The sequence below is a fragment of the Manihot esculenta genome, chromosome 3, assembly GCF_001659605.2.
Source record: "Manihot esculenta cultivar AM560-2 chromosome 3, M.esculenta_v8, whole genome shotgun sequence".
Classification (NCBI taxonomy): Eukaryota; Viridiplantae; Streptophyta; class Magnoliopsida; order Malpighiales; family Euphorbiaceae; genus Manihot; species Manihot esculenta.
Window position 1 is genome coordinate 3646299 of NC_035163.2, and position 13569 is coordinate 3659867.

Below are 13569 nucleotides of genomic sequence, written 5' to 3' on the forward strand. Positions count from 1 at the left end.
GGCGAACAGTGTTAGTATTCATTATATTTCTCGATCTACTAATGGCGTATTACATGTATTGTCTATGACTGCCATTTTTTTAACAAATCAGGTAAAATGGACTGTTTTATCTTTTATTTATATTTTATTTCTGTTGAAATTTCATAGTGGTTAATAAAATTTTTCTACATCTTCAAAAGAAAAAGAAAAAAAAAGGGCAAGATATGGAGAAGGCCCAAACTGGCCTTAGGACATGCACCTCCCTCCCTAGCTACAAAAACCAACAGCCCGGTCTACGATCAAACGGAACGGTGACAGCGAGACAAACCAACAGTAAATCATGGCGAAAGGAAACAAACCAAACAAGAAACCCAGAAGCACAAACAGCTCCGATACACCATATACACAAAGCACCTAACATAGAAAGGGAACAAACTATTGATAGGAAGAAAATCAACCACATACATTCTAAAAGAGGCACAACAAACTAAGAAAGAACACTAGTAGCACATACATCTCCGACAATATAAGTGGAAAACCTCAGCCATAATATTTACCGTTTTGAAATAGTCATAGAATCACGATTTACGGTAGAGCAATGTCTTATACTAAGGCACCGTTCACTCTGTCACGTTCTCTCATGTTCTCTCTCTCTTTCTCCTACTCATTCTCTAGTTGAAAACTGCAATTAAAGAAAAAACAAAATATGAGTGCAAAATATGAAGATAAAAATAAAAGACACCACCAATTTATTATTAAGGTTAGGTAAGAACATTGCAAAGGGTAATACTTTATTCACCCATGAATTGAGAGAGTTTTAAGATTTTTAAGTCAAAGCAGCTGACTACAGAAATTAAGAAAATCAGAAACTTCAACTGGATCACATCAAAACACTCATTAATCTAGGAAACTGTTTACAGAGTTTTGTTGGGTATTTTTTTTATGTTTCTTTTCTTTAATTGAATAATCCAGAACTAGATATTTTGAGACTTCTGATAAACCTTATCCTGAAAGATATTTATGATCCATTTCAATTTCCGACATTTATAAATTCTTATAAATAACCATTAAAACTGAACATGCCCTTTAGGCTTTCTTACTTTACGAAGAACAACAAAAGCAAACACATGGGGTCCGAGCAAGTAAATGAACAATCAACAACAGGAAAATCCAAAGACTGCAGTAACAATACAGCTGCAATGGCAAAGCAAGTTGGCCAACTGTGGCCTTTCCTTACCAGATGATGACCCTGACAAAACCTTGGACCAAAAAAACAGACCCCAAAAAAGAAGGGGTGTCCACAACCCTGTCCCACACATATTCTGTCCTTTCTTGATTTTTTCGAAGAATTCACATATAGCCGAAGATTTGTCTAGATGAATCCAGATTCGTGTGGCCAGAAGGTTCATAGCACCGACCATTTGTTTCCCTTTGGCTAAGGCCAAAGTCACACTAGAGGGTAGAGCAGAAAACTGACAAGTTCCTGGACCTGACTACCTTCTTCAACCGTTGTCTTCTTTCTTTCTGGGGAATTTTCCAAGCAACTTCATTTTTTCTTTTGTTGTTATTGCCAATGTTTTCCTTCTTTTGGATACCTTACAATTAAGTCATTCTGCAGAACAGGCATACTTGAAGAAAATAGAATCGAAACTAGCTAGTCTCGATTAATACCACTTTCATTTTCATGATGAATATTAGCTGTAAGATTCCTTCTATTTTTTCATTTTCTACAGACACTGCCAAGAGTGAAAATTTATTACAGTACAGCATCCATTGAGCCATTTGTGAAATGTGAAAGATGAATTGCTGGGTTGTTTTTCTACAAAGAGATTTCTATTCTCTGATACTATTTGAATTCAGACTTTTAGGATAAGTTCAGTTAATTAGGATAGAAAAATACTTCGGCAGAAAAGTGTAGAGGAGATAAAATAAGCAATACAAGGAAGAAAAGAAACTGAAGCAGCATATTTAACATAAATAAATATCTGGGTTGATATGTACACACGAATTTATGCAGGTGAGCTCTAAACTAAAATTTCTGTATTTCAATAATTTCCTGAAGAAGGTAAAATACTCGGCCAATAATACCCTATTGCAATCAGAAAACAAATAGAATTCCACTGATTTTTTACATTTACCTTTACGAACTAGAAACGAGAATTCAACGAGACAAAGCAGAGAAACAACTCCCAGAACGAACTAACGCCGACCCTTTAATCTTTTCAACATCAACATCAGGCAAAACCTCACTGGAATTAGATCGAATAGCTCGTGGGCAGTCCAAACTCCGGCGAAGAATCCTGCCCATTACAGAAATAGGATGCTCCGTTTGGTTAGGGGGACTAGATGATCTGAACTCGTTACAAAAACTGATGTGCCTATTTAGAGCTTCTTCGGTAGAAATGAGCCTATCTGATCTCAGAACCTCATCTTTCACTGCTTCAACACAAAGCCCACAAATCCACCGCCCATGGTATCGCTCACGGACGCGAGAAATATAAGCAGGAGTGCAGTCCTCTGTGAATCCACAAGAGTAGCATTTAACTGATTCTACTTCCACCTGAGGGCCAGGCTTGGCAGCAGGATTTGATTGAGTTTCTGCACCTGAAATTGCCATTTCATGTAACACAACATTGAAGATTGAAGTCTCTCTCAGTTGCTCTGTGTGTGTTTGTATTTTGTGGTGCGGTGAGGGGCAGAGTTGATATGGAGCTTTTTTTCAAGTGGGGGTGTCTCTGTACGCGTCCAATCTTATAATTGAGAATGTCTCCATGTGGAGTGGTTGCTACTTAAGACTCCAGTAAAACCAGGGTTGCGGCTTCATTTCCTACGTGTCAATGGGAAGATTAGGGTTGTGGATATTGTGTGAAATTTGTGGTAACCATAGCAATTTTCTTTTTATAATTCGGTGATTTACCTGAAATCTCCAATTATTAGAGTTTAGGAGGCTAGGGTAAAAGAAGATGATTGAGGGTAATTTTGTAAAATTAATCAATTTTATTTTTGTTTAAAAGGATATAATGTGCTAAATTTATAAATAAAATTATAAAAATAATTTTACATTATAATAATTTAAATAAACTAATGTAAATAATAAATATTCGAAATGTAAAAGCTATAAATACTAATGTTTAAATTCAAATTAGCTTATTAATATTAAATTAAATAAAAATACTCGAAAATATTAAATCCGATGTCCATCCTAAACACATGTGACCTCGTGTCTAAGTCGTAGATGCTTGATTGTAATATTTTTTAATATTCTAATTGGAATTAGGAAATCAAAATAATATAAATTAGGTGAAGAAATTTACATAGAAAGGAAATTTCTCTTATGTTAATATATAAATTAACATGTATGTCTATTTTTCATTTAAAATTATCCCTTTAATTATAAATTCAATTCAGTTCAAAAAAAATTATAAAATTAATATTACTATTTAGTCTTATATAAAAAATTTATTAGTTAATTTTTTAATTTTAAAAAATATATTAAAATAATTATGACATTATAAAAAATTTATTAATTAATTTCTTTATTAATTTTATTATTAAATATTTTATTATTTAATTTTTATAATTTTAAAAAATTTATTAATTAGTCTCTCAAATTTTTAAAAAATTTACTAATTGATTTCAGTATATTAATGATATTTTAGATTTTTTTATTAAAACTTTTTATATGAAATATAAAATTTTTTATGAGTATTTATTTTATTTATAAATATAAAATTATTAATTTTATTTAAGAAAATATCAAATTAGTTATGACAACAATCATCCCTAATATATATATGTTAATTTTTGACATAATTAAAAAATTATAAAATGAATTATATTAAAAAAATAACAGAAGGAAGGGCAGGGATTCTTGGTTGGATGTAACTCGGCATTTACTCGTAGCTCGACATCCATAATTAAAGCTGTTCCGAAAACCGACAAACACAACGCCATCTGCTTTCAAACTTATCCATACTTCATTTGTTTTAGTTTTCTTGCTCCAAATTTCAGAGGGAAAAATAAATAAATTATGGCTGATGATTTAAGAAACCTTTATCAAGATTCCACAAGAAACTGATGACCAATGAAGCAGAGCACTATCCCTTTTATGACCCATGTGCAATTTTTGTGGTATTTCTTCGGATGTGACATATTGAAAATGTAGGTGTGGCAGCCTCCTCATGAAATGGCCCAATCTCAGTGGTTAACAAGGCTTGGCTGGAAGACAGGAATCTCTTCTGATGGAACTCATACCTACAGATCATGCATCATAGTTTGGTATTATTTCAGACATGCAATCAAGCTCTTCTTCTTTTTGAATGTGTTGATCACATCCCATCAAAGTTTAATTTCTTTGATGTCAACTATACATGCATTATTAATTTTAATCCTAAATATAAATCGACTTAAAAATTTAGAAGGTAGCGCGTTATGCTCTAAATATATCTGTTTGGTACGAATTCAAATTAATCGAAATAGTAATATTAAGTTTCAGATACAAAATAATATATATATCAACAAAAATATATATATAGTCGTGTCTGTTATAAACTCCTTAAATTTAAGACCTTTAGTATAATATTATTTAAAAGGAAAAAAAATTATTGTTTATCATGACTTGATGAGAAAATGCAACAGTATGTATGATTTTAATATTCGATTGGACTAAATTTTAATAGACGAGTTTGAATAATTTTAATTGAATTTGGAATGGATTTGAATTTAGAAAATAATTAATTAAAATTAGTTATAAATAAATAAATTAGTTATAATAAAATATAAAGATAAATCCATATAATTATAAAAAACATATAGAATATTATTAGTCATAGATTTTTATATTTTAATTAATTATATGAAAATGTAAAAGTAATATTTTCATATTTATCAATATAATTATGTTTATTATTTATATTTAATTATTTTCAAACGTAAAGTTATTGTTATAATTTTTTCCTGTCACAGCCATCCTAAATTTAATTCTAGTTTAATTTTACTTTAGTAATAATATGAAATTAATATTTTTTAAATTATAAATTATTATAATTGTTTAATTTTATTAATCACATGAAATTTAAAAACAATAATTCATATTATTAGTTAATAATATGAAACTAACAGTTTTATATTTAAAATTTAATTAACTGTGAAATAAAAATATATTTTAATATTGAAAATAAAATTAAAAATTGAAAAGTGGCGCCTGCAATTCACAATTTAAGAATATATTAAGTTGAACATTCATTGGAACTTCGGGATTATATTTGATTTCAATGAGTGACAAGGCATAATTAAGCATTTTTCCAAATTTTGCATGCATTTAAATTTTTAAAAACTAATTAATAAATTTTAAAGGCAATCATTCCATAGTTTCTAAAATTTTAACATAATTAATAAATCCATTTTTATATTTTTAAAATTAAACACTTAAATTTTTATAATCACTTCTTTCAAATTAAAGATATTTTTATTTATTTTTATAGTTACAAAGTGTAAAAATATATTTATTACTTTTTTAAATAAATAAATTATATTAAATAATTAAATTTTAATATAATTAATAAATCAATCTTTATATTTTTAAAATTATACACTTAAATCCTTCTATAATCAGTTCATTCTCATCTATTATAATTTAAACATTTTAATTTTTTATTTTTTTATTTAAAAGAACACTTATAATTTAAATATTTTGATCTTTTATTTTTTATTTAAAAGAACACTTAAATTTCAATTGATTTTTATCTATAATATTTTATTTAATTAATTTTTTATTTTTTTAATTTTATTCATTAACATCTGTGATACTTACGATTTTAAAACTTTTATAAAATAATTATAATTCGATACTTGCGATTTTAAAATTTTTATAAAATAATTACAATTTTAATTATTTTTATGTTGAAAACTTTATAAAAGATAATTTTAAAAAATTGTATAGAATTTGAGCATCCATTCAAAATTAATGGATATAATAAATAGAAAAATTATAATTTTAAATAAATCAAATATAAATATAAGAAATCTGTTAATTAAATTAACATTCAGAAATTAAAATATAGTTTACACAATTTAAAATTCTCAATCATATTAAAAAAATTTAAGTATTTTTTAATATATTTTAAATATTTAAAATATTTATTCTGATTATATAATAAATTAAATGTTTAATTTTAAAAATATAAAGATTGATTTATAAATTATGTTAAAAATTAAAGATTAGAGTGTAATTTGACCTCAAATTTATCATTAAGGACATAATAGTAATTTAATTCTATATCATCCCCAATAATGCTCCGCTCCGCTCCGCCCCACTGCACTCCGCTCATTACCCTTGAATTTTCAAATTCACCAACAATTCCAAGAATTGACTGGACAATGAAACGCTGTGTGCCGGCATGTTCAGGATTTCTGCTAGCTTGTTTTCTTGCTTTTCTATTTCAAATCTTCTTCTTCTCACCCATATCTCCTGACTTGCTTCTACTTCCTACACCTTCTTCTAATTTTCTCCCCACTAACAACAAGTTACAGGCAAACACCAAAGAGCTTTACATAAATCTTTAAGCATGTGCTTTGTTTCTTTATGAAGCTTGTCATCAAGTCGCTTTGCTTTCATTTGGATTCCTTGCAGGAAGTGATTAAACTTGGAGAAGGAATTTTACAAGGTCCAGAAGATGTTATTGTTGACAGAGAAGGTCTACTGTATACTGCAGTTAGAGATGGATGGATCAAAAGATTGCACAAGAATGGATCCTGGGAGAATTGGAAGAGGATAGAGAGTGATTCCTTGCTTGGTATCACAATCTCCAAGGAAGGTGCTCTTGTCGTTTGTGATGCTGAAATGGTAAACAGACGATTTACGCTTTTTTTACATAATTTGAATATTTTCAAAAACAATTACTAAAATAATTAATATTATTTTTAATGAAAACCAGCGTTAATGAAATTATTTATTATGATTTCAGGGTTTGCTTAAGGTTAGTGAAGATGGAGTAACAGTTCTTGCATCACACGTTAATGGGTCTGAAATAAGGTAAAATTCTGATCCATAGTTTACTAATTTAAGTGCTCTTATGAAGCCTTTGTCTTTGATAAAAAAAAAAAAATTCAAGCAGTTTTGGTAGTGAAGGCAATCAAGGACTCTGATACAACTGAAATAATCAGGTTGTAAAGCTGCTGGAGTGTGGGAAATTTTTGTTTAAATTAAATTTATATTAATTCATAATAAAAAATAATATTATATTCATATAAAATTTCACATATTTATATTATAAATTCTTTAAAATTTAATCAAAATAATTTTTTTCATAAAACAAATAGCCAAATTGTAACGCGTTACCTTTATTTTATTGGATTGATGAATACAAATCATTATCATGCATATTGGAATTCCTAATCATTATCTCCTTAGATAAAATACAATGAAGTCTCTCTCGCGTAGCCGGCCAGAACGGTGAATTTGTCTGGTGGTCTCAGTTAAAAATCGGTTACTATTTAAAACAATTATGGTTAGGAGTAGTTCCAATTCGACTTTGCTTCCCATTCAATTTTGGTTAGAAATTTTTTAGAACTAAACAATCTTATTATTCAAGATATTGGGATACATAAATTAATAAGATTTAAATTTATAATATATATTTTATTTAGTTTCTTTTATAAAAAATGGTGAAATTAAATCAATTAATATAAATTTATTATTTTTTTAAAAAGCTAATTCTGATTCTTAACTTTCGATTTGAATATGTCCGGCTTGATTTTAATCCCAATTCAAAGAGGATTAAACAGTTTAGTCCAGTTCATGGACTAGAACCGGTTTTAATCCTGAATTTGACTGGTTCGATTTTTACCACATTATCAGTTGAATTAATTATATGGCTTGATTAGGTTTGCAGATGAGGTGATCGAAGCTTCAGATGGCAACCTCTATTTTAGTGTTCCAAGCACCAAATTTGGACTCCATGATTGGTATCTAGATGTTCTGGAGGCCAGGCCTCATGGGCAATTGCTCAAGTATGATCCCTCATTGAATGAGACCTCAATTCTGCTCGATGGTTTGTGCTTCCCCAATGGTGTTGCTCTCTCAAGAGAAGAAGATTTTCTGGTCTTCTGTGAAACTTGGAAGTAAGTAATTTTCATTTACCACTTTCTTGCAGAACATGGAAGAAAAAGATATTTCAGCAAATTGCTTGTTTCTGAATCAGATTTAGGTGCCTGAAATTTTGGCTAAAGGGGAACAAGAAAGGGAAAACAGAAATTTTTGTTGAGAATCTTCCTGGTGGACCTGATAACATCAATCTAGCTCCGGATGGTTCTTTCTGGATTGGTTTGCTTCAGGTATTCATATTCCCATCAACTCTTCAAAATATGAGCTTGGAAAAATTATTACCTAGCAAAGTTTATACCGAAAGATTGCAGCCTGATGCTTCACAACAATATCTGTGTTGCAGCTTGTTCAGGATAAACTGGGATTTGTGCATACCTCAATTTCATCCAAATACTTGGTAGCATCCTTTCCAAAATTGGTTAAACTAGTGAATGGAGTTTACGGGAAAGCAATGGTGGTAAATGTGGCAGCTGATGGCAAGATTACTAGGAAGTTTGATGATGCTGATGGAAGAGTAATGTCTTTCGTAACTTCAGCTTTTGAGTACGAGGATCATCTTTACTTGGGAAGTCTAAACACCAACTTCATCGGAAAAATACCACTGAAAGTGACATGATATTCGTATAAAACAAAAGCCTTGTGTCCATGAAATTAGGCTTGAGCATTAGTGAAACTTGGATGATATTATATTATAATAAAAAACTCTCGAGTCTAGCTTTAGGCTTCCTTCCTGAGTCCATAATGAAAAATGGGGTGACTTGCTTTTCTTATCTAAAAATTGGCACTAACCAGGCAAAAACTTGCAAATGCCATGTTTGCAATAATGGTTTTTTTCCCTAACTGGAACCATTTAGCTCATTATCATTTCTTATCAATAGGATAAAGGAAAGAATGCAGAAATTATATCCATCAAAGCATCAATTTATAATTTAACACTTAAGGAGCAAGAGGTGAATAAAGTTCAAAATGATTGCAGTACTGTAGTAATCCTTCCCTCTTATCCCCTCGTCAGTTACTAAGGGTATCCAGATGACTACAAGGGACAATCCACTGTCTACTAGCTTTAACACTCCATAAATATCAGTCACGTTCACTAATAGCAGTCAAATGTTCATCGATCTCCTCAGTTGACAACACTCTAAAAACTCGACTATCTGCTCTCACAACTCCAACCTGCAAAAACACCAAATATTCTTGCAACTGAATTGCTGAAACATTCTTACAACTTTAACGCGCATCTATTTATGCCAAAGAAAACAGGAAAAAAAATCCAATTATAGATCCCATGGGAAACAAGGAAAAACCATTAATGGGGGAAAAACGTGATGTAATGCAAGTTTCTCTAATTGATCTTCAGGTATCTTTGATTGTGAATATATTAAAATATTTACCATTAGCATTTTTCCATTTTCAGTTATTCTGATTCAGTAATTATTGAACATGATAAAGGGAAACATTAATACCTCAATCTCAGTAGCCTTGAAGTCCTCTTGAAGAACAGATTGCAGTGCAGAAATAGCAGTCTGCATGGCAGTTATGCACTATTAGGTGCTTTATTTATGAAATATCACTTAAAAAAAATAAACTACAAAAATCTTCTAAGAGAATCCTTTGCAGTAATTGGACTAATTATCAAACCAGATACTAATAATTGTTTTCCTACAGCAGTGGTGGATTCCAGATTTTTATTATCTGCTGTCTACATACAAAAAGTACAGATATTAAAATATATTTTTTATTTAACTTTTAAATGTTAGAAGTTAAGCAATTGAAAGATTGTAATCAATCTTTCATGTCACAAAAAGAACAAACTAAATAAATTCTAGCAAGCCACACAAACAACTAACTTAATTTTAATTTTCACCAGAAAGACGGTTCGATAACTATATTTATGAGGGGTCAAAAAATAAATAATATAATTATATATACTTAAAAATTATTTTAATGAAAATAAGGGTCAACTGACTCCTCATTCTTCCACATGGATAAGCCACTGTCCTACAGAACACAAACCAGTCCAATGCATAAGTTCATCAAGCAGCCCAGGAACTCATGTAATCTTAATCAAGTCATCATAATTTTGAACTGATCATTTAGCTGTAAATTTTTCTTCAGTTAAATTTAATATTAATCCCCTAGCTCAACCTTAGAACAAAAGAAAACAAAAGAATTTTTCTTTGAGCATACAATATTAACCTATGCGCAAGCAAAATCAGGAACTCATAAGAGGATTCAAAATACAAAAACTCACAGGCAGAATGCAACAAATATATGCCTTAACCTGTAACTCCCTTATCTTATGGAAGGGATAGAAGCACAATTTCCAATTTACAGGTTATAGATAAAAGACGAATAAAAGTATAGTCACAAAAAAATGGATTTTATGACTTGAAAATAATTTCCCTCAAATGAAGCAGCACCTCCTCTCTCTTTCTCCATTCCTAAGATTTGCATCAAAATAAAATAAATAGAGCTATTCACAACAAAGGTCTAAATTATGCAATCTGAAACCACAAACCAAACTTTGAATATTTCAATATAGCCAAGTTGTCTATATCAATCTAATAATATGTAAGATAAGATACTAACATGGTTATTATTTATTATAGAAGAAACATCAACATAACAAAAAAGTTAATAATACAGGGATATTAAAAATGGTAAAAGATATGCTTAACTACTCCATTTATGTCTGTTGCATGTAACTAATGAATTTCGATTAACTCATCAAAATTACAATGAAGAAGTATACGCCATAATTGACCATTTCCAAAGTTGAGGCTACAGTTGAGATTTGAGAAATGAAATGTAGTTCAAGTCTTATTTGCAATTAACGCAAATAAATATGCCCCTAAGTAAATTCATTTTCAAGAAAAAGGAAAAGATACAAGTACCTGCACAGTTTCCTCATAAGAGAAAGCTGGGTCATTTTTCATTTTCTTTTCCAAGAAATTGATAGCCTCTTGTTCTTTCAATCCAGCACTGGTAGCCTGCAACATATATTAAAATCAAGACCATTGAGCACAAAGTTCCCTTGGAACTTCAATGAATGGGAAGTTAAAATCAATCAACATACAAAAAACAATTGACATAAAAGAAGCATCTTAAATTGTGTCATACAGGCACTGTAAATGATTAGTTCACAGGCACCAGCAACTTCTCTACTTTGAGATGCAATTAGTCGACATTAGAATTTATCTTCAACACCTCTCGTTATCTTTTCATAATGGCTTATGTACAATTTTCTTCCACAACATGAATTCTGTTGTAGGATAGGACAAAAAAGCAGATGTCGGATACAAAGCAGATGAAACAATCTACCCAAAAATCCATCCAAGATATGTTCATTCCATGACCATAAGCACTCATGTGTGCCTACCTTGCTTTTTGGAAGAAAAGACAAATGGCATAAGCATCCTTAATGAATTTGGTTAAAAGAATCCATATACCACTTACCTTGTGCCCATAAAAGTGACCAGCTGGATCACACTTGTAGAGTTGAGGTCCACTCTCATCGTCAATACCCAAAACCATGGCAACTTCAAAGAAAATATAAGGAAAATGTTAAAATAAATAGAAGTAAGACAAGTAGCAACAAATATAGCTGTAAATGGCTGTGTTGTGTGCAACATTGTATTGCACACATGCATTTGTATTATGCATGAATGCAAGCATCTTAACTACCACACAAATTATAATGTTGACAGCATAAGGGATAGTAGTACTTGTAAAGGTTAGATACGTACCTACTCCAAGGGGTCTCATGTAAGCATGCTGTGTGTAAACCTGTGATTTGTCAGCAATCCTATATATGAACCAAGAATATAATATTAGTATTATAAGAACATCACTTGAAGTAAAAACTAAGGGTTAAAAAGAAATCCATCTACATGATTGCATATAATAATTGTGGAGAAATAAATGATAATGGAACAATCATATGAATCCAAAAGAAGCATGTAACAGAGAAAATAATATGAGCTGTATCAGGAAGCCACAGTGTTATATCACAAACTGAAATGACGACCCCAAATCAACAATGAAAGATTTCAGACAATCTCAAACTACATCTTGAAAGATGAGTTTTGACAAGCAAATTTAACCATCCAAATGCAGAAAAATGTGCTCCCCCCCCTCCCAGGGGGAAAAATATATATATATATAAACCAAAATAGTGAGGAGTAACAACTTGGAACATGGTCAAATGATATAGAAACTCAGTACCATTTGGCCAATACATCCACAGGCATTTCATATCCATATCTGAAACGAAACTCAGCTGCCTCATTCCGTGCTTGTTGAACTAAAGTCCTTGCATCAGCTGAAAATTGACACGATGGCACAGAAAATCAACTTTCAAGCTTTTAATTCAGATAAGAAAAGGCAACCAATCGCAATGTCTGAATTCTAAACCATAGGTTGCCTCATAATTTACAAGGAAACCGAGAGAAAAGCAAGAGTGTCCATCAAGATATTTTAACTTTGTATATAGATCGACACACAATTTCTCCCACATTCTAGTAAATACCTATACTTGATTGTTAACTTTTCCGAGCTAGTAATTTATGACTCGTTGTAATGTATACATCTCAGATAACCTTTTCTTAAACAGCATCAACATCAATGGTCACTGATCTGTAAGTGCATCACTAACACAGAGACCTAAAACTCCATAGAATACCTCAGTGCAATTTCACAAGAGAAAGAAAGAGACGCAGACCTGTCATGCCTGTGGCCAGCAATCCAAGGTACTTAGTAATAGGAAAAAGGTGGGAGACACTAGTCTGATCCAAAAGCTTGTCCTGCTCATAATTCAAAACTTCAATTATCTAATTACACAGTATCATTTGAAACCAAGATCAAACAAGGAAGGCACTTACCGGAACCTTCTTCTGCGTGACAACACAGACAGAATCCTTCCCTCGAACTCCGATTGAAGTGATGGCTGCCGCCTTCACTGCCTTAAACGCATATTCTGAACAAAAAAAGAAACTTAAAAATCGAAACTAACATAAACAGCATAGAAAAGCAAATGAAGACAATGACACTGTAGCACACAGAAAAAGTTTGAATACGTACCGACTTGAAAGAGTCGACCTTCAGGGGAGAAGATGGTGATGTGGCGATCGTATCCACCTCCACTTCCTCTACTCATTGTTTTTTTATTCTTTACGTGCAGAGATTATTTGTTTTCGAAGAGAACTTGCTTCGAATTGCGAAGCTCTTATTTGATTTTCAGGAGCAGGTGACTCGCTGAGCAAGAAAACTCCAAGCTATTGTCCAAAATACCCTCCAAAGTCATTGTACTCCACCCGTCGTCTAAACGGTGTCGGTTTGCTTAGGATCGTTGATTTATGATTTATTAGGCATTACTCCAATCATTTCCCCTTTTTTCAATTTAATTTAATTTAATTTCGTTGCTAGCAGAGGGGATTGGGGCCCTTAGAGGGAAGGAAACTGAAAAGGGTTAGCAGAAAATTCTCTTT

At 31.0% G+C, this 13569-nt stretch overlaps 3 protein-coding genes across 6 annotated transcripts; 1 reads left to right on the forward strand and 2 right to left on the reverse strand.

Annotated features, from left to right (window-relative positions):
* Positions 1 to 243: 243 nt before the first annotated feature.
* LOC110610554 lies at positions 244 to 2749 on the reverse strand. 3 transcript variants are annotated; one of them, XR_006350132.1, is made up of 3 exons: positions 2118 to 2749; positions 537 to 661; positions 244 to 393 (listed from the first exon to the last, which is right to left on the reverse strand). XR_006350132.1 is itself a non-coding variant. In XM_021750531.2 (2 exons), the coding sequence occupies exon 1, from the start codon at positions 2594 to 2596 to the stop codon at positions 2141 to 2143; it is 456 nt and encodes a 151-aa protein (XP_021606223.1). In that variant the 5' UTR covers positions 2597 to 2749; the 3' UTR covers positions 422 to 661; positions 2118 to 2140. The 3 variants fall into 3 exon arrangements, 1 of the variants encoding a protein (XP_021606223.1); XR_006350133.1 differs by lacking the exon at positions 244 to 393 and adding an exon at positions 1217 to 1715 and having other exon boundaries at positions 422 to 661; XM_021750531.2 differs by lacking the exon at positions 244 to 393 and having other exon boundaries at positions 422 to 661.
* Positions 2750 to 6286: 3537 nt separating this feature from the next.
* LOC110610787 (protein STRICTOSIDINE SYNTHASE-LIKE 4) lies at positions 6287 to 8809 on the forward strand. Its single transcript, XM_021750861.2, has 6 exons — positions 6287 to 6510; positions 6611 to 6823; positions 6945 to 7012; positions 7864 to 8100; positions 8181 to 8313; positions 8427 to 8809. The coding sequence occupies exons 1-6, from the start codon at positions 6358 to 6360 to the stop codon at positions 8697 to 8699; spliced, it is 1077 nt and encodes a 358-aa protein (XP_021606553.1). The 5' UTR covers positions 6287 to 6357; the 3' UTR covers positions 8700 to 8809.
* Positions 8810 to 8963: 154 nt separating this feature from the next.
* Positions 8964 to 13338, reverse strand: LOC110610788 (proteasome subunit alpha type-6). Of its 2 annotated transcripts, XR_002487268.2 has the most exons (10): positions 13163 to 13338; positions 12964 to 13058; positions 12804 to 12885; positions 12308 to 12404; positions 11830 to 11888; positions 11540 to 11622; positions 10978 to 11073; positions 9547 to 9606; positions 9098 to 9256; positions 8964 to 9056 (listed from the first exon to the last, which is right to left on the reverse strand). XR_002487268.2 is itself a non-coding variant. In XM_021750863.2 (9 exons), the coding sequence occupies exons 1-9, from the start codon at positions 13236 to 13238 to the stop codon at positions 9164 to 9166; spliced, it is 741 nt and encodes a 246-aa protein (XP_021606555.1). In that variant the 5' UTR covers positions 13239 to 13338; the 3' UTR covers positions 8964 to 9163. The 2 variants fall into 2 exon arrangements, 1 of the variants encoding a protein (XP_021606555.1); XM_021750863.2 differs by having other exon boundaries at positions 8964 to 9256.
* Positions 13339 to 13569: the final 231 nt, after the last annotated feature.